This window comes from Bombina bombina, chromosome 2 (genome assembly GCF_027579735.1).
Source record: "Bombina bombina isolate aBomBom1 chromosome 2, aBomBom1.pri, whole genome shotgun sequence".
Taxonomy (NCBI): domain Eukaryota; kingdom Metazoa; phylum Chordata; class Amphibia; order Anura; family Bombinatoridae; genus Bombina; species Bombina bombina.
Window position 1 is genome coordinate 814,278,968 of NC_069500.1, and position 25,281 is coordinate 814,304,248.

A 25,281-nucleotide genomic window follows, 5' to 3' on the forward strand; every position below is an offset into this window, starting at 1 on the left:
TTCAGGATGGAGCCGGTCGTCATCGGATGAAGATAGAAGATGCCGCTTGGATCAAGATGGTTGCCGGTCCGGATCGCCTCTTCTTCCCGGATAGGATGAAGACTTTGGACCCTCTTCTGGACTTCTTCAGTGGATGTCTAGCCCCCGCTTGGGTTGGATGAAGATATCGGAGCCAGGACCGATCGGTGATACCCGGTGAGGTGAAGACAAGGTAGGAAGATCTTCAGGGGCTTAGTGTTAGGTTTATTTAAGGGGGGTTTGGGTTAGATTAGGGGTATGTGGGTGGTGGGTTGTAATGTTGGTGGGGGGGTATTGTATGTTTTTTTTACAGGCAAAAGAGCTGAACTTCTTGGGGCATGCCCCGCAAAGGGCCCTGTTCAGGGCTGGTAAGGTAAAAGAGCTTTGAACTGTAGTAATTTAGAATAGGGTAGGGCATTTTTTATTTTGGGGGGCTTTGTTGTTTTATTAGGGGGCTTAGAGTAGGTGTAATTAGTTTAAAATTGTTGTAATATTTTTCTTATGTTTGTAAATATTTTTTTATTTTTTGTAACTTAGTTCTTTTTTATTTTTTGTACTTTAGCTAGTTTATTTAATTGTATTTATTTGTAGGAATTGTATTTAATTAATTTATTGATAGTGTAGTGTTAGGTTAATTGTAGGTAATTGTAGGTAGTTTATTTAATTAATTTATTGATAGTGTAGTGTTAGGTTTAATTGTAACTTAGGTTAGTATTTATTTTACAGGTAATTTTGAAATTATTTTAACTATTTTAGCTATTAAATAGTTCTTAACTATTTAATAGCTATTGTACCTGGTTAAAATAAATACAAAGTTACCTGTAAAATAAATATTAATCCTAAAATAGCTATAATATAATTATAATGTATATTGTAGGTATATTAGGATTTATTTTACAGGTAAGTATTTATCTTTAAATAGGAATAATTTATTTAATAAGAGTTAATTAATTTAGTTAGATGTAAATTATATTTAACTTAGGGGGGTGTTAGTGTTAGGGTTAGACTTAGTTTTAGAGGTTAATACATTTATTAGAGTAGCGGTGAGCTCCGGTCGGCAGATTAGGGGTTAATAATTGAAGTTAGGTGTCGGCGATGTTAGGGAGGGCAGATTAGGGGTTAATACTATTTATTATAGGGTTAGTGATGCGGATTAGGGGTTAATAACTTTATTATAGTAGCGCTCAGGTCCGCTCGGCAGATTAGGGGTTAATAAGTGTAGGCAGGTGGAGGCGACGTTGTGGGGGGCAGATTAGGGGTTAATAAATATAATATAGGGGTCGGCGGTGTTAGGGGCAGCAGATTAGGGGTACATAAGGATAACGTAGGTGGCGGCGCTTTGCGGTCGGCAGATTAGGGGTTAATAAGTGTAGGCAGATGGAGGCGACGTTGAGGGGGGCAGATTAGGGGTTAATAAATATAATACAGGGGTCGGCGGTGTTAGGGGCAGCAGATTAGGGGTACATAAGGATAACGTAGCTGGCGGTCGGCAGATTAGGGGTTAAAAAAATTTATTCGAGTGTCGGCGATGTGGGGGGACCTCGGTTTAGGGGTACATAGGTAGTTTATGGGTGTTAGTGTACTTTAGAGTACAGTAGTTAAGAGCTTTATAAACCGGCGTTAGCCCAGAAAGCTCTTAACTACTGACTTTTTTCCTGCGGCTGGAGTTTTGTCGTTAGATGTCTAACGCTCACTTCAGAAACGACTCTAAATACCGGAGTTATAAAAATCCCATTGAAAAGATAGGATACGCAATTTACGTAAGGGGATCTGCGGTATGGAAAAGTCGCGGCTGAAAAGTGAGCGTTAGACCCTATTTTGAGTGACTCCAAATACCGGCGGTAGCCTAAAACCAGCGTTAGGAGCCTCTAACGCTGGTTTTCACGGCTAACGCCAAACTCCAAATCTAGGTGTTAGTGTTTATTTTATAGGTATTTAGTTTTAAATAGGAATTATTTATTTATTAATAGTAGGTTTTATTTAGATTTAGTTTAATTATATTTAAGTTAGGGGTGTTAGGGTTAGACTTAGGTTTAGGGGTTAATAAATTTAATATAGTGGTGGCGACGTTGGGGACGCAGATTAGGTGTTAATAAGTATAATGTCGGTGGCGGCGGTGTAGGGGGCGGCAGATTAGGGGTTAATAACATAATGTAGGTGGCGGTGGGCTCCGGGAGTGGAAGGATAGTGGTTAATATGTTTATTAGAGTGGCTGTGGGCTCCGGGAGTGGCAGGAAAGGTGTTAATACGTTTATTAGAGTGGCGGTGGGCTACAGGTGCGGCAGTTTAGGGGTTAATAACTTTATTTAGTTGCGGCGGAGTCTGTGAGCAGCGGGATAGGGGTAAAACAGTGTAGTATTGTGTGGGTGTTTGGTGACAGTATACCAATAAAGCTGGGAAAAAGCCGAAGAGCAGCGAGATCGATGACTGTCAGTTAACAACAGTCCACTGCTCATCGCGCCTTACTTTGTGCGCGGCATTTTGATAGATTTTTTGGTAACTTTGGAGAATGTATTCAGGTCCGCGGCAATGAAGTTAGGCGATCTTAGGCGAGCGTATTGGTGCCGTCGAATGCAAGTAAGTTGATGGCGGCTTGATAAGTAGATGCCAATGGGTAGCTTAGATGTTTTTACTATTAGGGGGTACATTGTAATTTGTTATGTAAAATAGCTGATTGCTTCAGGGCAATACCCTACAAAAAGCCCTTTTAAAGGCTATTGTTAGTTTATTGTTAGATTAGAGGGTGTTTTTATTATTATTTTTTTACAGGCGTATTAGATTAGGTTTAATTTTTATTATTTTGGATAATTTTGTTTATTATTTTTTGTAATTTTAGGGGGGGTTTTGTAATGTTATTTTGTTTTTTTTAGTAGTGTTAGGATTTTTTTTTTTTTAAGTATTTTTTATTGAAATATTTTCAATGTTATACAATAGACCAATATAAACAATAATATATATAGTACCAGTGAAAAGCAAATAAATGTAAGAACACAACTTGTTCATATATGAAAATACATGAAAATTTTCAGAATATCAATAATAATCAAACTTTTTTAATACAGATTTTACATAGTCACATAAGTATTTTCAACGGTCATACATATTCTTGAAGGATCTAAAATATAAATCTTGCATATCTAGTACAGATGGTAACAAACATATGCGACATTTCTATGTGGTATATCATATGATCCGGATAATTTTGAAAATGCGTCCATCAAAATAAGACAAAATTAGCTGTCGTGTCCGGTCTGATTTTGTGGAATAAGAAAGGGGGGGGGGGGGACAGGTGGGATTTCAGATCATCCTTTAAAAATAATAGAGAGTCTGGGGAGTTTAGACCAGACACAAAAGAAGAGTTTGGAAATAGGGTTGGGTGAGAGATGTAGAGAGGGAAGGGAAAAAAGGGGGGGGGGGGGAATCAGGTGAGTTTCAGAGAATTTTTTCATTTGTGTAACCAGGTATCCCATATCAACCAGTAAGTGTCCATTTGGTCTACCGAGTTGAAAGAGAATCTCTCCATGTTAGACATATAGTCTATTACTGTATGTATTTCTAGTAAACTAGGAGGTTCAGGAGATTTCCAGGCTCTTGCAATGCACAACTTGACTGCAGTAAATATTTATATCAGTAATCTCTTTGACATCTGTGGTGTACTATTGTCTATAATGTGCAATAAGGCATTAGCAGATGAGATCTCAGGGATAAGATTCAACGATTCACACAATCTCTGGATCTCTCTCCATAATGGAGCTATTTTCGGGCACTCCCACCAAATATGCAAATCGGAGCCAACTATATCACATCCCCTCCAGCAGATCGGCAAAGCTGTGGGATACATTTTAGCTAATCTCGCAGGAGTTCTGTGCCATTTCAGGAGAAGTTACACCTATATATACACATGAGTTACACTCATATATACACCTCTAATATGGTGACACAATGTATGGTTTTGTTTGGTGAGTATAATAGCATTTTCCGAGTCATGATCCGAGAAGTTGACACCAATCTCTCTACTCCATGCTTTATATTGCCACGGAATCCCTGGAGTAAGTTCCGATAGAAGGAGGTTATAGTGTATTGTGAGAGGTTTAGGACTTTTCAACTCACTATTCCACCTTATCTCCCATGGAGTGGGCTTCCTCAGGGGATCTGCAAAGAATCCCCATGTCTTCAGAAAACCAAGGACCCTCAGGGACTCAAACGAAAACCACAGTGGGGCTGGTTCGAATTTAGTGGGTACTAGGGACAGATCAAGTGACAAGTTTTGCTCAAAGAAATCTGCTATGGCCAGGAATCCCTTCAATTTCCATTCACCCGAGTGGATGTTTGGAAGATCCCATAATAGACCCGCAATTCGATGTACTGGCGACGGATGAGGGGCAATCATAATTCTACTCCTCAGAGATTTCCAAACTAATAGATTGTGCTGTATAATGATATTGTGGAGTGAGGTGAGTAGTTTTCCCATGTTTGGAATCCAGATTAAATCTGAGAGTTCTAACTTTCCCAGTAGTCCGGATGCCTCTAGATGGTACCAACCTGGTTTATCATCTGATACTCCCCAATCAGTAACATGTGATAGTTGTGCCGCTTCATAGTAGGTGAGGATATTAGGAGCCGCAATACCACCCCTTGGAAAGGGTCGATGTAACGTATTATGTGCTATTCTATGCATTTTATTTTGCCATATGTAATCTAAGACCAGTTTGTGTATAGTAAATAGAGTAAAGTGTGGAACATTGAGCGGGATACAGTGAAATAAATATAACACCTTCGGGAGTAGTGACATTTTAATTGAAGCAACTCTTCCTAGCCAGGAAAGTTCCTTAAAATTCCATTTCGTTAACAATTGTTTAAGGTTGGAGATAAGGAGGTCATAATTATCTTTGATTATCTGATCTGGTTTAGAACTAAGGTATACACCTAGATGTTTCAGGTGTTGGGTCGACCAGGGAAACGGAAAGGTAGATTTGAGTTGTGTTAGAGTGGGTAGTTCAACCTGTATGGGATATCCCTCCATCTTTTTATAGTTAATTTTGTAGTAGCTTAAGGCCCCAAAGTAGCGAATCACTTCGAAAACTGCTGGAATTGAGGTCATAGGTTCCGATAATAATAGAGTCACATCATCTGCAAAAAGAACTATTTTTTCCGAAGGGCTCTGCAGAGGCACCCCAAGAATCTCATTGGATTGTCTAATTCTCTGAGCAAAGGGCTCCATTACCAGAGCAAAAATGAGTGGGGATAGTGGGCAACCTTGCCTGGTCCCGTTAGAAATGAGGAATTCCGAGGAACAAAATCCCATTCCCTTGACTCTTGCATGGGGTATTGAATATAGAGCTCTGATTGCTAGGATGAAGGGTTCAGGGAACCCAAAAGATTGGAGGACCACCCAAATGTACTCCCATCTGACCCTGTCGAAGATCTTTTTGGCATCTAGTGACAGGGCCACCATTGTGATGTTTAGACGTTGTGCTTCCGTAAATACTGAGATCAGCCTTCTGGTATTGTCCGGCCCTTGTCTTCCCATTGTGAACCCCACCTGGTCATGGTGTAAAACCCCTGGTAGTAAATGGACAATCCTGTTCGCTATGAGTTTGGAATATAGTTTAGTGTCCAAATTGATAAGAGAAATGGGACAGTATATTCCGCAATCAGTCTGGTCTTTCCCTGGTTTGAGTATAGGGATGATGGTGGCCTCTAAAAATTCCCTATGTATTTTCCCCGTCTCTTGAATCTCATTAAAGAGATTTCTTAACACTAAAACTATTTGTGGTTTCAATTTTTTGTAGAATGTACCTGTGAAACCATCTGGTCCAGGGGCTTTGTTATTTTGGATTTGGTGTTAGGATTTTTAAATGTTGCAATTTAGGTTTTTTATTTTTCGTTTATTTTAGTTTTTGAAAATAGTTATATTAGGTTTATTTATAGTTTAAGTTTAGTTTTTTACTTCACAGGTAAGTTTGTTTTTATTTAAAGGTAGTTAAATTGTAACTTTGGATGGTGATTAAGGGTTAATAGTTTTATTTTAGTAGTAGCAATGTGGGGGGACGGTGGATTAGTGGTTAATACTTTATTTTAGTGTTGGCGATGTGGGTGGGTGGCAGATTAGGGGTTAATAGGTTTAATATAGTATTTGCAATGCGGGGTGGTGGTTTAGGGGTTAATAGGTAGTTTATGGGTAGTGCACTTTATAACATTTTTGCTATGAGTTTTGTGAAACATTTTTGTTTCAACTACTGGTCTTTGATTGAGGAATGGATTGTTGCGGTATAAGCTATAACGCTAGCGTAATAGCCTGACCAAACAACTTGTAATACAGGAGACCTGAAAATTCCACACTCAAAAGCCATTTTTTGAGTGCGGAATGGAGAGTTGCGGTACAGGCTTGCGGTATAGCTGTACCGCCATGACTTGTAATATGGAAGACCTGCCATACTGCGCACCAAGGCCAATTTTTCAGCAGTATAGCCGTAACGCAAAATTTGTAATCTTGCTGAATATTTTTTATGAAATTTCTTTTTATATGGATACTGTGAACGCTTCTGTACTTGCTGTGATAAGAAAATCTTATTTGCATTTTATCCACAGTTTACCTTTTTATAACTAGTTGACTATCCTAATGAAGCAAGAAGACACCAATGCGAGGATCCGTTGGGAACCAGGTTCTGAATATTTAGAATCTATTGGAAAAAATAAAGGTAATTAAACTCTGATAAAGACAAGAAACTGAGAACTGAAGTTTTGGGAATTAGCCTAGTCACATTGTTTAGGTATCACATCTAGAAGTTCTTCCTCTGCCTGCATCACTCTGACCTTACCGTGCCTAGAATTCATGAAATTACTGCCATTTAGTTCTAATATGTTATTTTGTTTTATCCATTTGCAGCTTTGAGCTCGCAAAACACCTCCACCTTATTCCATGTGACACTGACCATGATGGCCCTCCTTGTGATCAAATTGCTCATCGTCCTTGTGTTCATGGCTATAATGAGTGAGTTAATGATTATTTATATTTTAGAACTGGAATATCTATAATAATAAATCACATAGCGGTAAGTAGTAGAAACAGCACAATGAAAGCAGACTAGAAACATTTTCATACAGGTATGTACAAAATATATGGGGTCTCATAAGAGTGATACATACCTCCCAACATTTGTGGCTAGGTATTAGGGACTCAGGAGGTTGAGACATTTTAGGGAGAGATAGGGTAATGAGTGAATAGTGGGCAGGGTCATTGGGTGTGTTGTTCAGTGGGCGTGTTTAGGTGGTCTATGGGGGGGAGGCAAAGGGAAATTCTAAAAAGCAGGACAAAAGACTGTCTCAGAGGTTAGAGCTCAGAATTAGGGACTGTCCCTAAGGTTAAAGTGCAAAGATTGACACAGCAGAAAGAAGTTGAAGATGGTTTGTGCAGACAGGGAAGGCATAATGTAGACATGATGCCACCAGAAAAAAGCAAGGATGAGAAGACTTTTTTTGCAAAGGTCATATGGTTCCTGACAGGTGATTGTTATTGCTATGACAGTTATTTTATAGTTATAAGAACATGAAATCCTTTATTTGAATATGGAGTACATATGATTTGAGCCTCTATTATTTTGTAATAGGTGAAAGTATTTATTTACAACCTGAATCATCTACATAAGAGTAGAAGTCAAATCGAACTGTTTGAGACTAATTGATTTAGATAAGAAAAAAAATAATTTTCTATTTGATAAAAGTCCCATAACAGATTATTTTTTAAAAACACGATCTTAGTTTTATTTTTAGACTTCTATTAAAGTTTTTTGAAACGCTAGGATTTACCAGTGCTACAAATAAAGGGGACTTTCAGTCATGAAGTTTTAAAAACTTCATGCTGAAAGTTTCTTTATTTTCCTGCAGCATATGCCGCAATGAGCGCCTCAGGCCTCCCACGGAAGAACACTATTTGATCAATGAGATGATGTCAGTATAATGCTGATAGGCCCACATGGCTAATGTAGCATAAGCTAGTTTTTTATACTTCATGACTGATAGTCCCCTTTATTTGTAGCACTGGTAAATCCTAGCGTTTCAAAAACGCTAAGATTTACCAACACTTTAAGAGACTTTATATACTGTGGTTTTAAATTTAAAAATATCAATACATGTATTACATTTACATTCATTCTTTTAAAACATATATATATTCAATAAAATGAATCAATTTAACTTTTGAAATAAAATTATATATATCAGTAAATACTAATATTGTGTGGATATGGGTGTGTGTGGAACTCAGAATACAGGAACAGATACACAAATTAAAGTCTTTCTTGAAAGCTTTACTGTTTGAAAAATAAAATGAACAGTAGGTAGTGCAAATTGAAGATCACAGACGAGGCCTTATGCAAATTACTAAAGTCTTTAGTAGAAACAAAGTCCGTAATACACTGGTACTTGATTAGAGTAGGAAAAGTTGAGTAACACAGAATACCTATTAGGTGCAGCAGGCACAGCTGTTTTGAAGAAGGCTGTCAGCTGTCCGGTAGCTGACCTGGCAGCCCGCTTTTTCAACCAGCTGTCCGGTAAAATTTTGGACATTGGACTTCCGGTGGTCGGGGTGATCAGGAAGCAGCAGCAGTACAGAGCTCTCTCACACTAAAAAATGCTATTGCTGCTGCTTTGCCTCCCCCGTGGCTCTTCTCCTTGCCAGGCTTGAGGATACTATTGCCTCGGGCACTATCTGGCTGAATATCCTGCACGTAGGACCCGACATCTGGTCCTGGTCCCCTGGAGGAAAATAAAGAAAAGTAAAGGCATGAACGGGCGCCATCTTGGAAGTGGCTCTGGTGATCCTCTTCAAGGCTTGTGCCCCAGCTACCACTGCAGACCGGCCGTAGTAAGGCCAAAGGTACAGCAGCTCTCAGCACCGCATGTGAGCTGTGCTGCATTGGATAATTCCGGAGGCTTTGATTCTCGGAGGGGGAGGAGGGCAGGGCACTCGGCCGCATCAGTGGAGTGCACTTTTGCTCCCTACTTTACAGTCTTCAGTGCCATGGGACAAGAGTGAGTAGCAACATAAGCCCTGCAAGGTTTATAAGTTTTATTACTGCTGCACATTGCAGACAACCACCTATATATCAGACAGGCAGAGGGGCCATATGAACACAGTATAATTGACTCTTTTATAGGCCTGCTATCAGCCTTATTTTTTTATACTCTGAGTGTGATACAGTGACCTCCCTAAAATATCTGCTCAGGAACTGACACCATTGCTTACACTAACAGGCTAGAAGAGAATTTGCACTTGTACACTCTTTGTTTATTGGAAGTCTGCAGAGGGAGAGGAGGAGGTAAAGGGAGTTGTAAACGTTTGCTCCTGTTCCTTTTTTACTGTCTGTGTGTGCACGTGGCTGGCTTTCACTTGTAATAACTTTCAACCTCCTGAGTAAGCAAATTACGCCATCTTGTGGCTTAAACTCAATAACACACCTGCTTAATAGTAGATAAATATCAAGCCTTCTCCAAGACTCCCCTGCGACCTTTTTGTTCTGTGTGCTGTGCTTCATTTTGCAGAGAACAGGGCTCCTGGCTCAAACTTATTTAGACCCCTTGTGGCTTGCAAGACATATAGTACTTATACTGCTCCCCTGCACTATGTTCAATGAAAGTTGACAAATATTTTCAAAGATTATCCCAGCCTGGGACTGATAACATGAGCTGCAGATCAAAGACACGGGAGAAGAAGCAAAAACAGGCCACAAAAAGTCATGCACATAATTCTCAGCTAGAGGGTGAGGGGGGCTCCTCAGGTGACCATAATACTCTACTGCAAGAGCTTAAAGCTTTCTTCCTGCCTAAGATGGATGCCCTGAAGGCTGGGGTGGACACGCTAACCAGCAAGGTATGGATGTTTTCCACTCGCCTCACGGCTGCAGAGCAGAGAATTTCTGGAGTTGAGGATAGGCAACAAGGTGACTCTAAAGAATTTGTTAAAGCAAAACCAATATCTACAGGATAAGGTAGAGGATTTAGAAAATCACAGCAGGCGAAATAACCTACACATAGTGGGAGTGCCGGAAACCATCAAAGACAAAGATCTGCTTGACTTTACAGCCTCTACCCTCCCTACACTTCTTGGAATGTCTCAAGACTATCAGCCTCTCTACATTGAAAGAGCACATCGTATTGACCCCGGCAGGCATCTAGATAATTCTAGAGAGAAGCCCCGCCAAGTGATCTTCAGATGTTTGAACTATCAAGACAAGGTGGCCATTTTGAGAGCTTTTAGAGCTGCAAGAGAAATTAAATATGAAGACCACCACCTTCTACTCTTCCAGGACTTTTCTGTAGAGGTGACCAGGAGACACAAAGACTTTGCACCACTTTGCTCCCCCTCCACGAGAAAGGTCTTCAGTTTGCTATTCTGTATCTGGCCAAACTTAAACTGCAGACTTCTTCTGGACCCAAGATTTTCCACTCCCCTACGGCAGTGCAAGCCTACTTATCGTCTGAACGAAGACAGGACAATGGTTGATGTGTTCAATGTTATGTGTTTGCATCTTTAACTATAGCCTATGTTTGGTTACATAATGTATGCTATTTTCTTTTTTCAGATATTTCTACTTTTGGTACTCCTCCTTTATACATTTGAGTGCGGTCACACCCATAATCTAATGCCACATAGCGAAATGGTTTCTTTGGCCAACTTAGCTCCATGAGCCTTAATCTGATATATCTGTTGAACATGGGATGTTTAACGCACTTCTCACTGACTCGTTGCTCTTGTATGCATAAATGCTGTCTTATAATACTACTTGTATTAGGTTTTGCTTACTGCTGTTTAGGTTGTGCAGCCCCTTATCACTTATCTACAAAGATTCTTACTCCCTGGTTATTTATTGCCTTACCTACGTTGCCCTGTTTTTGTAGTTATACAAGTTACTTACCAGAGGTCATGAGCTTCTGGGATTTTTGTTTCCCCATGAGCCTGTTTCCCAACAGCCACAAAGTACCTAGCATATTTCTTATAAATACTGACGTATCTTCCCCCATTGGTGGGGCTTGGGTGCGTCTGCCCTCCTATGGTGGACCTATACCCCCCATCCACAAAAACAATCTCACGCTCTGATTTCTTTCCTTATTTTCTCGCCCCTTATATGTTTTCTTGCCATCCAGGTTGCCCTGCACACTTATATGAACATAGGTTTTATCTTCTCATATTTTATGACCTTACTATTGTTCAGCTGTTTTCTCTCCGAGATGTTGTTGCACTGTGGATGACAGTGACATGTTTACCTTATGTTAATTTTTGTTTCTTTTCTAGCTACTACCAAGTGGATCCTCGGGGGCCTTTGGTTTAACCCCCGGCAGACCCTCTCCTTTGAATGGACGTCCGACCCTCTTCTCTAACAGTTAGTTTTAGCACATGCTTAACTTGTCCCAAGGGTCTCCCTGTTCCCTTACCTGCTCACCTCATTTCACTTACCCCGAACCCAGTGGGTTGCTGGTCACAGACCTTCTGTACTGGTAGAATATATTCACTTAGAATAGCTGTGCATATCATCTTGCTATTTTTCCTATGGCCTTACCTATTAAGATAACATCAGGGAACGTAGGGGGCATTACGTCACCTGCAAAGCGAAGTATAATCTTACAACACTTGAATTCCTTACACACCTATTTAGCACTGCTTCAGGAAACTAAATTATCAGCAGAGGAACATGAGAAATTGAAGACACATTGGGTGGGCCACATTTTATATTCCCCATCTGAGGGTAGAAAGAGGGGGGTGGCCATTCTGGTTAGGAAGGGCCTTTCAATATCCTTTTTGCAGATTGAGATAGACCTAGAGAGGCAGATATATCATTGCCCTTTTACATGTCAATAAACTCATGTACACAATTTGTAATGTTTATGGCCCAAACGAGTTTAGCTCTAACTTCTGGGCAACTCTGCTGGCCTATAGTGCTCCAGCAATTGTTGGGGGAGATTTCAATTTGGCTCAGGCTCTTCCCCTGGACAGGTTTAAGGACCCTGCTATAGTGAGATCCTCAAATAAACATTTAGCTACACATAAAAGAGAGGTGGCTTTAATTAACTCATTTAAGGAATCACTGAATTTGATTGATGTCTGGAGGGCGCAGAACCCAGATGGGAGGGACTTCACTTGTTTATCAAAAATGCACCACACTATGTCGAGATTTGATTATTTCTTAACCTCACCCGTGCTAACACCTCAGGTTAACTCCACAGTTATAGGACAAATCACAATCTCGGACCATGCCCTGATTATCTTACGGTTACAACCTACGCCAATAAGATCCCCAGAAAAAGCATGGAGATTCTCTTCCTACCTTTATAGCAATGTAAACTTTCGCCACCATTTAAAAACCTCCTGGTTGCAATATGCATCTGATAATGACATTCACAAAACTACCCCTGATTTGTTCTGGCATGCCTCTAAGGCAATGATGAGAGGCCACATAACATCTTTCCCAGTTCACTACAACAAAAATATCAAAAAGATAGATAATGACTTTATTTTACGTCTTACTGATGCGTACAACAATTACCTCTCTGATCCCAACCCCTCATCCAAGGAAATGTATTACATGACTTGGTACACCTTTCTGGCTCAACAGGATCTCACATTTATCATACACAGACAAGGTCGATATTATCGACATGGCATCAAATCTGGCAAAATATTAGTGAAGCTAGTCAACTCATATAGTCCTAAATCCTATATAACGGCCATCAACTCCCATTCTAAATTACCCTCAGACACCAAAGAAATTATGGTGGAATTTGTGCAATATTACAAGACCTTATATACTAGTCAGACCATTAACCTAAAAGCGTAGCAAGAGTTTTGGGGTTCAGTACAGCTCCCCACTATTTCTGAGGAGCAAAGATCACTTCTCAATGCCCCTATACATGTACACAAGGTACTTAGAGCCATACAGGATGTCGCTCCCACTCTGTCTTCTTTATATTCGGCATACCTGGAAGGTACGGCGCGGATAGATGAACGCTTCTCAGAGGCAACCATCTGTCTTATACCCAAAACGGATAGGGACCCCACAGAAACATCTTCATATCGAACAATCTCATTACTCAATGGAGATTATAAGCTATTGACAAAAATTCTGGCTGATCGGCTAGCAGGATTTCTGCCTTCCATTGTCCATGCTGACCAAACCGGCTTTGTCAAGGGTAGATCCTCGGTAGGTAATATTAGGAAAACATTGGTGATCACATCACATTACTGGTATAATGCACATTCACAGGCCCCCGCTACACTCCAGGATGCATGCCTTTTGGAGCTGGATGCGGAAAAGGCATTTGATAGGATAGAATGGGATCACTTGCACACTTTGTTAGAAAAATTTGGTATCACTGGTAACCTCTCCAATTTCCTTTGGAGATTATACCATGCCCCCATAGCTTCCCTTGTGGTTAATGGAGGGCTTTCCCCCTCATTTTCACTGCAGAGAGGCACCAGACATGGTTGCCCCCTCTACCTTCTTTTGTTTGACCTAACCATAGAGCCTCTGGCCTCATATATTAGGCGACACTGTGGGGGCCTCGATATCCTTGGTCACAAACACCATTTGTCATTGTACGCGGACGACTTATTACTATTTGTGGGTAACCCCCACAACAATCTTCAACCACTCCTGGATATTATTAACAATGTTGTCACCTTTTCAGGCTATAAGATTAATATCGATAAGTCCGAAGTTACCTAATTGTAGAACTCCCACAAAACCACATTGACGGACTCAGGTCTCAAGGTTACAGAGGGCCTTTTTAAATATTTAGGGATCCAAGTACATGTCAATCCTTCTAAGTTGTACCACCTCAATCATGGCATTACTGCTAACATCAAACAAATGCTCTTAAGCTGGGCGCGGCCTCCTCTCTCCCTTTCTGGCAGGGTTCATCTTTTTAAAATGGTCGCTCTGCCTAAGCTACTCTACCCACTACAGATGTTGCCCCTCCTCCTTACTCGACAAGACACTGACTCACTTCAGGCCTCTCTTGGACAGTTCATATGGCAAGGTAAAAAACATAGGATAAGCAAATCGTACTTGTCAATGCCATTGTGTGGGGGTGGGCTTCGCCTCCAAAATATCATGTAGTACAACTGGGCTGCCTTGTCTAAGATCACGTTAGATTGGCTTGTGGGTAAGAATCATTTTACCATCCCCAACCTGGAGACTAGCCTCATTAAACCAATACATTTGGCATTTCTACCCCATGCAGACTTCAACTCTTTTCCCCCGTGTATACAATCCCATATATTATTTAGGGATCCCCTGAGGGCATGGTCCAAGATTTGTAGACTGTGGGGGGTGCAGAACTCAGTGAGCAAATATTTATCGATTCAAGACAACTTACATTTCCTTTCAGGCTATACGACAGAGATGTTCGCTGTATGGCAACGGAAACATTTCACTAAGCTTCACCAACTCTTTAACCCACTAACTTTAGCAATTACATCTTTTCAGGAATTGCAAAATGTGTATGGTCTCCCTAACTCACACAGGTTTGCATACTTTCAGTGTAGACATTACCAGCTGATTTCATATAAGCTGTTAACTAACGAACCATCTAACATTGAAAAGTTATGCATATTAGCCAAGCAAGTATCTTACAAGATCTCCTACACATATGATCTTTTCCTTAGACATTTTGAAGAATCTACTATGCAGGGGATTTTACTAAAGTGGTCAAACCACAGAGAGCTACTGATAGACTATGATCTCCTCAAAGCCAGTTTTAGAAAGGCACAAACTAGTACAATTTCTGCACAGCTGAGGGAGTCACATATGAAATTCATACATCAAGCCTACATTACTCCTAGTCTTCATTCAAAATGGGTGCCAGGGGCGGAGAACATTTGTAACAAGTGTAGATACCAACTTCCCGACTGGACTCATTTGCTATGGGACTGTACCAAATTGAAAGGATTCTAGCACAGAACCGCTTACTGGCTGACAAGGGTGAAGAAAGAACAGGTGACACTTACAGCACAGAGCATATAAGTTTGACATTTTTATAACCACAGTCCTTATGCTCGCTAAACAAGTCATTCTGATGGGGTGGGCTAGTGAAAGAACTCTTCCCTTCTGGCAATTAATTAGAAAGTTACACACCCAGATGCTGATTGAACAGGCAGACACAAAGGGAGACCAAGAAAAACGAATTAAGAGATTTCTTCACAAATGGGAGGCTAATTTATTATTTTTACCGGCTAGTGTTAGAGAGTCATTTTCCCATTTAGAAACAGTCTTTATGTTCTGAACGAGAACCTCAGAGGTAGATGGTGTTTATCTGATGGCTAAGCCCAACTAGGCCCCTACGTAACCATAAACGTACTCTGGATTGTCCTTTTCTCGCTCTTTTTTCCTGAGCACTGGTCTGCGGGGGTGAGCTGGAGGCGCTCGGGGTAAGTGTTATATATTTATTGTTTGATTTTGTTTCTTTTGTTCTTATTTAATGTATAAACAAAATCAGGGAACAATTGGATCCTTGCCTCTGCATGACAAACTAATAATCCTGCTATTATTCACTTCACTTATATCTATTACTATGATGAATTTTGTGGAACCAACAAATGTCTTTTGTCATTATACTTTTCCTTGTTATTTGTCATGTATGTAATTGATCTTTTGTTCTTATTTGCTATAAATAAAGTTATTAAAAAAATATTTTTGGACATTTCTGTACCTGCAGATGCAGTTCCAAAAGCTGACGATAGGTGTCACTCAAAGTAGAAGAGATGCTAGTAGTTAGGTGAAGAAGTCAAGTTATGATTGCACTTAACACTGCCAGACACTTGCAATCAAACACAGATCTTTAACTCCTGTGTTGTAAAGAGTGGCTGTGCAAATCATGGCATATGAGGTATCTGGAAATCACAGCAATCTCTCAGTGGGGTTTTGCTGTTTTTTTAATGGGGAAAAATTTTTATTCATATAAAGGAGAACCATTCCAACATTACTGTAAAGACTGTTTAACAGTATGTCTTGCTGCATCTATGCTATTTGGTTCTAGTAACAGCCCTTTGTTTTTATTTATTTATTAAGATAGAAAAAAATCAAATTAAGAAATCCAGTACTATTTTTAATTTGTAGTCCTTTCCTTGTGTCTACAACTTTTAGAAGAATGCTAAAGAGTCACATAAGAGTGTGTATAGTGTGCATTTGAAGAGACATACTTTGAGAGAGAGCAAAAGAGAGGGGGGAGAGAGAGCAAAAGAGCAAAAGAGAGGGATGGAGAGAGAGCAAAAAAAAGGAGAGAAAGACAGAGCAAAAGAGGGGGGAGAGAGAGCGCAAAAGAGAGGGGGAGAGAGAGAGAGCACAAAAGAGAGGGGGGAGAGAGAGCAAAAGAGCAAAAGAGAGGGATGGAGAGAGAGCAAAAAAAAGGAGAGAAAGACAGAGCAAAAGAGGGGGGAGAGAGCGCAAAAGAGAGGGGGAGAGAGAGAGAGCACAAAAGAGAGGTGGGAGAGGGTGCAAAAGAGAGGTGGGAGAGAGCAAAAGAGAGGTGGAGCGAGAGAGAGCGCAAAAGAGAGGGGGGGAGAGCACAAAAGAGAGGGGGAGAGAGAAAAAGAGAGGGGGGAGAGAGAGAGCAAAAGAGAGGTGGAGCGAAAGAGAGAGCGCAAAAGAGAGGGGGAGAGAGAGCAAAAGAGAGGAGGAGAGAGCACAGAAGAGAGGAGGAGAGAGAGAGCAAGGGGTGAGACCACTGTACTGCAAAAAATGGCCCGTGTGAATGTGCTTTAGGACTAGGGATGGGCGAATGTTTTGCAACATTCGAAAAACGGCACAAATTTTAACACATTCGTTCGTTCGAATCAAATTTCGAATGTTTACATAACATTCTAACATTCGATTTTCGAATGTTCGGTTTCGAATTTTACGATTACATTCGAAAATATTCGAATTCGAAAAATTCGAATTTAGATTGTAATAGTATTTCTAATGCTTTTTCTTTAAATGTAATATTCGAATTATGCAATATTCGAATTCGAAAAATTCGAATTTAGATTGTAATAGTATTTCTAATGCTTTTTCTTTAAATGTAATATTCGAATTATTCAATACGTGTATTCGAATTCGAAAAATTCGAATTTAGATTGTAATAGTATTTCTAATGCTTTTAAATGTAATATTTGAATTATGCAATACGTGTATTCGAATTCGAAAAATTTGAATTTAGATTGTAATAGTATTTCTAATGCTTTTAAATGTAATATTCAAATTATGCAATATTCGAATTCGAAAAATTCGAATTTAGATTGTAATAGTATTTCTAATGCTTTTTCTTTAATTGTAATATTCGAATTATGCAATATTCGAATTCGAAAAATTCGAATTTAGATTGTAATAGTATTTCTAATGCTTTTTCTTTAAATGTAATATTCGAATTATGCAATACGTGTATTCGAATTCGAAAAATTCGAATTTAGATTGTAATAGTATTTCTAATGCTTTTTCTTTAAATGTAATATTCGAATTATGCAATACGTGTATTCGAATTTGAAAAATTCGAATTTAGATTGTAATAGTATTTCTAATGCTTTTAAATGTAATATTCGAATTATGCAATATTCGAATTCGAAAAATTCGAATTTATATTCGAATTCGAATTTCGAATGTAGACATTCGATATAATTATAAACATTCAAATTCGAAAGTGATATTCGAAAACTGTAAATAACATTCGATTTTCGAATTTTTAAGAATATTCGTTCTTATCGACATTCGAATTTAGAATTCGAATTTCGGTAATAACATTCGTTCTACATTCGAAATTCGAAAATTTGCACATTCGCCCATCCCTATTTAGGACTAGTACAAATATAAATTAATAGCAATGTTCTATAAGCAAAGTAAGTAGCTGCTTAGTTGTGTCTGTCTGAATGATCAAGTGATACAACCTTGCAAGTCACTGCTTTTCATACACTTGATCACTCTATATAACATAACCTAAGCCATAATGGGGAATGCATTTAAAAAAGGATGTTCAATTAAAATGGTTACTCTCCATGAAATGTGTAGACATTTGGAATATTCTTTTTATGATTTAATTTGACAGCTTTTTCATGTAATTTAACTATTTTGCTTTTCCCAATGATCCTGAGAGGCTAAAGGGTATCCTTCAGAATCTAGGACTCTCACCCCACAGCATTCTACACAGTGATTTCTTGATCACTGTAGAAGCTCATTTATGCCTGTCAATAATTAGCCACAGAAATGGAGATACAATACTCAGATGGGGTATGTCTAGGGTTACGTTTATATCTAACACCCTAACATAAACCCCACGTCTAACACCCATAATCTCCCGCCCCCGACATCGCCGCCACAAAATTAAATCTATTAGCCCCTAGTCTGCCGCTCTCGATATCGCCGCCACTATACTAAAGGTATTAACCCCTATTACCCCGCACCCCAACATCGCCCACACTAAAATAAAGATATTAACCCCTATTCTGCCACTCCCCAACATCGCCTCCACTAAATAAAGTTATTAACCCCTAAACCTCTGGCCTCCCACATCACTACCATTAAATAAACCTATTAACCCCTAAACTGCCAGCCCCCCACATCGCAACAACATAAATTCAACTATTAACCCCTAAACCTAACCCTAACCGTAGCCCTAAACCTAACCCTAACCGTAACCCTAACCCTAACACCCCCTAACTTTAACATAATTAAAATAGACCTAAATTAAAGTTACAATTATTAACTAAATAATACCTATTTAAAGCTAAAAACATACTTACCTATGAAATAAAAATAAAACCTAAGCTAGCTACAATATAACTAATAGGTATATTGTAGCTAGCTTAGGTTTTTATTTCACAGGTAAGCTTGTATTTATTTTAAATAGGTAGACTAGTTAGTAAATAGTTATTAACTATTTACTAACTACATAGTTAAAATAAATACAAACTTACCTGTGAAATAAAAGTAAAACCTAAGCTGCCTTACACTAAAACCTAACATTACAAAAAATAAACACCCCCTAACAGTATACGAACCCCCACCCCCAAACCCACAAAATAAAGTAAAAGCTTATCTACCCATTGCCCTGAAAAGGGCATTTGTATGGGGATTCAGCTCTTTTGCTGCCCATTAAAAATAAAAAAATGGCTATTCTAAAAAAAAACACCCCAAAAAGAAAAAAAAACATTACACAAAATAACAAACTAACTATTCAAAATAATTATTCCTATTCTAATACCCTGCTTTAACCCCTTAATGACAACTGACGTACCAGGTACGTCATGCATTAACAAGCAGTTAATGACAATAGACGTACCTGGTACGTCAGTTGTCTAACAGAGTGCTGGAAGCAATCACAATCGCTTCCAGCAGCTCTGAGGGTATTGCAGTGATGCCTCCATATGGAGGCATCCTGCAATACCCCTTTACAAGCCTCCGATGCAGAGAGAGCCACTCTGTGGCCCTCTCTGCACCGGAGCGTCGTTGGTGGGTGGGAGCAAGGCAGGGAGGTGGGTGGGTGGGCGGCCTGCCAAGGGCCTGTGATTTGGAGGGGGGCGGGATCGGAGGCCGGATCGGATGCGGCAGTGTCCGGACGCGCGCACGGACGCGCGGGCGTGTGCACGTGGGTGGCGGGCGGGCGCGTGCACGGGGCGGGAGTGGGTGGGAACTGCTACACTACAGAAAACATGTATTTCAAAATTGGGAGAAAAGGGGGGATTTTAATTCAATAAATGATCGAAGGGTTCTGGGGGGGGGGAAGCTACACTACAGAAAATGGGAAAAAAGTCAAAAAAACAATAAATGCATATTTTTTTTAAGAAACTGGGTACTGGCAGACAGATGCCAGTACCCAAGATGGTGCCCATTAAGTTAGAGGGGGAGGGTTAGAGAACTGTTTGATGGGGGATCTGTGAGTTTGGGGGCTAAGGGGGGATTCTATACAGCAGCATATGTAAATATGCTATAAAAAAAAAAAAGAAACCCAAATATACCTTTTTATCTTTCTGCCAGTACTTAAGATGGCGGGAACAATTGTGGGGTGGGGGAGGGAATATAGCTGTTTGGGAGGGATCAGGGGGTCTGATGTTTCAGGTGGGAGTCTGATCTCTACACTTAAGCTAAAATTAACCCTGCAAGCTCCCTACAAGCTACCTAATTAACCCCTTTACTGCTAGCCATAATACAAGTGTGATGCGCAGCAGAATTTAGTGGCCTTCTAATTACCAAAAAGCAACGCCAAAGCCATATATGTCTGCTATTTCTGAACAAAGGGGATGCCAGAGAAGCATTTACAACCATTTTTGCCATAATTGCACAAGCTGTTTGTAAACAATTTCAGTGAGAAACCGAAAGTTTGTGAAAAAAATTGTGAAAAAGTGAACGATTTTTTGTATTTGATCGCATTTGGCGGTGAAATGGTGGCATGAAATATACCAAAATGGGCCTAGATCAATACTTTGGGATGTCTTCTAAAAAAAAATATTTACATGTCAAGGGATATTCAGAGATTCCTGAAAGATATCAGTGTCCCAATGTAACTAGCAGTAATTTTGAAAAAAAGTAGTTTGGAAATAGCAAAGTGTTACTTGTATTTATGGCCCTATAACTTGCAAAAAAAGTAAAGAACATGTAAACATTGGGTATTTCTAAACTCAGGACAAAATTTAGAAACTATTTAGCATGGGTGTTTTTTGGTGGTTGCAGATGTGTAACAGATTTTGGGGCTAAAAGTAAAAAAAAATTGTTTTTTTTCCATTTTTTCCTCATATTTTATATATTTTTTATAGTAAATTATACGATATGATGAAAATAATGGTATCTTTAGAAAGTCCATTTAATGGCGAGAAAAACGGTATATAATATGTGTGGGTACAGTAAATGAGTAAGAGGAAATATACAGCTAAACACAAACACTGCAGAAATGTAAAAATAGCCATTGTCATTAAGGGTAAGAAAATTGAAAAATGGTCCGGTCATTAAGGGGTTAAAAAAAACACCCTAAAATAAAAGAACCCTAATCCATAATAAACTACCAATAGGGCCTTTTGTAGGGCATTACCCTAAAGAAATCAGCTCTTTTCCCTATAAAAAAAACAAAGACCCCCCAACAGTAAAACCCACTACCCAACCAACCCCCCAAAATAAAAAAAACTAACTCTAAAAAAAACTAATCTACCCATTGCCCTGCAAAGGGCATTTGTATGGGCATTGCCCTTAAAAGGGCATTCAGCTCTTTTAGAGTTGCCCAGACCCTAATCTAAAAAAACCCCCACCCAAATAAAACCTTAAAAAACCTAACACGAACCCCTCTTTAGATGTATGTGCCATAATAAAAGGATAAGAATCATATGAAAGTCTACAGAGTCTCTGACTACATCGGCACTTAATCACTCAGAGTGCTGCTGTTATTCTGTTGTTGGATTTTGTTTTGACTATGAGTATAACCACAGTATATAAATTAAGTTGTTAGGGTTAATAGGGATTCAGTTGAGAAAGTGACCAGAAGAGGTCGGGCAACACGTTGGGGTTGCGCCATGTTTTATTTGTGCTTACGGCTGAAGAGGGCATTCATTGTAAAGACAAACACCGGGTAGTGATGTTACACTCTGCGATCAAACCCCAGAGGAGCTGCCAAGCTGGAGAACTTATAGCACTTTATTAACTGCTCAACATGTGTTTTTTTGTTTGTCTTTATAAATAGAAAAGGATTTTACACTTTGTTCTTATTTGTCTTTACTGTACATTAGTGATCTTCAGAGAAAGATTTTCATCTGATTGGCTAAATGAATCACCTGCTGAAACCATTATATTTAATAAGGACCAATATGACAATCTATAGTTTAAAACTACTGTAATACACATGGAGATTGATTCCACATAATAGATTAACCTGGTTAAAATCACAAACATATTAACACGTTAAAGAGAATATTCGTGGTTTCCTCATGTATGATATAATCAAAAAATACAAGGAACCACAAATTTTAAGATTAAGACCTTGTTTTTTGTGCATTTTTTTAACAATATCATTTGCTACAGAAGTTTTGAAATTGGGTGTCTTAAAAAGACTAAGCAAGATTTAGTAACACCTTCTCCTGTCTCTTCAATTCCTATGTTATTTTAAGGAGCCTATTCACTAATGAGAGATGATTGAGGTTTATTGAACCAGCTGAGTAATATAACTTAGGGCCTAGACAGACTCAGAGATTAAAGAACTAAACTTTACATGCAAGCAATATGAAGGCAATGCCTTTAGTGCATATAAAGCACAAGTTTTTGAAAATATAAAAACGTTGATAAACAGATGTGAAAGAGGTGTATCTAATCTATTAGTGGCAATGGGTATAAAAAACTGGCTATAAAAAGAAGCAAGTATAGTAACCAATATTGCCTTTTCCAAATATAAAGCAATGCAATTTGTTCTTTTCCACAGATAATTTGACATTTTCTAACTGTCAAAAAAACAAGGTTGATAAAAGAGATATTAACTCTACTTTGTCAATTCTGCAAAGAAAATCTGAGGACCTTCAAAGCAAGTATTCCAAATTAGAGAGATGGGCCAAAAGAATAAACCAATCATGTGATCAGTTTTGGATTTCAAAGGGTGAGTTCTTAAGATTGTACAAACTGAAAAGGACAACACTTGCTTACTAGAACAATTAAAAGATTATCACAGCGCAACCTCAGTGGTAATTTAAGCTGCTCCAATATACAGCTCTTCCAGTAAACTGTAAATAATATTAAGACAAACCAGAGGGATATGGAACAGCGCTAAAAAAGCTAAAAAAAATATCAACCAGAGGAAGGATAGAATTCTATTTACACCAAATATATTTATTCGCACAATCTTATAAAACACTTATTGGAAGTAAGAAACACGCTTTTATTATTTTTTCCTTCACCCGCAAAGAGTGGGAGTCCTGACGAGCAAAGACTAGGTGATAAAGCTGTCAGGTCTGCTAAGGGGAGAATAACTTGTTTCCATAGACTTGTTTCCAATGGTTACAGCAATACCTGACTTCCGTTGGGGGAGGAGTTTTGCAGTGTACCTGCATGCCGGTGTTGTGAGAGGACGCCGCATCATCAGCTCCCCGCTCTTCGCCACTTACCTGGGAAAGCTTGCCGAGGTGTTTGAGTGTGAGTTTGAAGTCTTGAGAAGCCATTGCAGTTTGCGACTGCATCGCAGTGCAATTTTAACCTTTCCTACAAGCTACTTACAAGAAGGGTTAACCGAGAGTATCGGAGGTGGCTGCAAAAGGATTTGCCTTGAACAGCTAATTGGTCACGCATCGGTCTACTCCAGGCATAGACAGTTGTCTCGGTGGCCTGGGCATGGATGTCGAGAGGGAATTCCCGGTGCCGGGGCTCCTTTGAGGGGCTCGGGCGTGTTCTTGGTTGCTTCTCTGTGAATAGCAGAGGTAAGCCTATATTGTTGCCTCTTAAGACCCCGGGATTCTCCAAATGCAATATTAACAGATGCTGGGCTGCCTACTTCTAATTAGAGGATTCCATAGCCGCCACAGGTTAAACGCATCTGCCGGTTTTTTGAATGCCTAGGGGGTTCAGCTGGTGGAAGGATGTAAGCTATATGCCCAGTATCGATAGACCGGCACTATATTGAAGCCCTAAGTATAAAAGGATGGCTCACACATAACAGACATAACATCTTGAGGGAGATCAGCAGCTGACAAGGGAGCGGGCAGTTTATTGGTTCAGCGGCACAGTGAGAGGACGCGGAGCCTTTGTGTTTCTTTCCTGCCTTCTCTTATCATGGCATAAAGAGCGATAACAGCTGGGTCTTGCTAAGAGGGCAGGGTTGACTGGACCTAGAGCCATTTTTGAAGTTTTTTCAGATAAGCGAGCTCACTTGGTCAGCTGCCCTTACTCGCAGGAGGCGACTTTGGATAAATTGGTTCATAAAATGTTGCCCTTCACCTATAGCTACTAAAAAGTATCTTCAGTGGGTCGTTGTTTCTATAAGATTATGATACAATTGTAATGGGTATCTTGTAGCCCCACTGGTAACAAATGATGTGAAGCGAGATACCATCTAGCTAGGTGTGGGAGCAGATAAAGCCCCTTAAATTCGCTAATAATTTACTGTTTTTCAATCTTAAGCTGGCCGGAGCTTGGGAGAGAAATAGAAACAACAGGAAAAAAGTGGCAGACTTTGTTTGGAGCTATGTAAGATCGGTGGCAGACTTATTAGAATTTCATGACGGTTCTATTTGGGTTATTCAAATTTAATTAAAGCTGCCTGGGAAAGACGCTTTGCTGCATATAAGAAGCGTTGTGATCCCTTAGCTGTGGACACACTGTACTTTGGATACATATGTTTCCTGAACTTTATGTTATAGGTTTATTATTCTTTGTTCCAACAGCTATCTCTACGGTCTAAAAATGTTAACTTAATTGAAGGGAATGTATCTTTGTCTTGGGTAGAGATTTTTCTGGCTGATCAAGTATAATATTTACCTTTGATTTTTGTATGTGTAAGCTTTATATCAAATGCTGAACAAAATTTACGCCTAGATTTAGAGTTCTGCGGCCAAAGGGGTGCGTTAGCTACGCTGGCTTTTTTCTGGCCGCACCTTTTAAATACCGCTGGTATTTAGAGTTCACAGAATGGCTGCGTTAGGCTCCAAAAAAGGAGCATATAGCATATTTACCGCAACTTCAACTCTCGATACCAGCGGTGCTTACGGACGCGGCCAGCTTCAAAAACGTGCTCGTGCACGATTCCCCCATAGAAAACAATGGGGCTGTTTGAGCTGAAAAAAAAACCTAACACCTGCAAAAAAGCAGCGTTCAGCTCCTAACGCAGCCCCATTGTTTGCTATGGGGAAACACTTCCTACGTCTGCACCTAACACTCTAACATGTGCCCCGAGTCTAAACACCCCTAACCTTACACTTATTAACCCCTATTCTGCCGCCCCCGCTATCGCTGACCCCTGCATATTTTTTTAACCCCTAATCTGCCGCTCCGTAAACCGCCGCTACTTACATTATCCCTATGTACCCCTAATCTGCTGCCCCTAACACCGCCGACCCCTATATTATATTTATTAACCCCTAATCTGCCCCCCACAACGTCGCCTCCACCTGCCTACACTTATTAACCCCTAATCTGCCGAGCGGACCGCACCGCTATTATAATAAAGTTATTAACCCCTAATCCGCCTCACTCCCGCCTCAATAACCCTATAATAAATAGTATTAACCCCTAATCTGCCCTCCCTAACATCGCCGACACCTAACTTCAAACATTAACC

At 39.7% G+C, this 25,281-nt stretch overlaps 1 protein-coding gene across 4 annotated transcripts in view; it reads left to right on the plus strand.

Annotated features, from left to right (window-relative positions):
* The window catches only part of LOC128649668 (C-type lectin domain family 4 member E-like), a 177,880-nt gene that overhangs the window by 58,168 nt on the left and 94,431 nt on the right, over nt 1-25,281 (plus strand). For 3 of the 4 annotated variants that reach the window (XM_053703050.1, XM_053703054.1, XM_053703051.1), the window contains exons 2-4: nt 6,610-6,719; nt 6,908-7,012; nt 22,441-22,611. In XM_053703050.1, the coding sequence (XP_053559025.1) occupies nt 6,641-6,719; nt 6,908-7,012; nt 22,441-22,611 (355 nt within the window). In that variant the 5' untranslated portion in view covers nt 6,610-6,640. The remainder of the gene's footprint in view (nt 1-6,609; nt 6,720-6,907; nt 7,013-22,440; nt 22,612-25,281) is intronic. The other variant, XM_053703053.1, reaches the window with a different exon arrangement.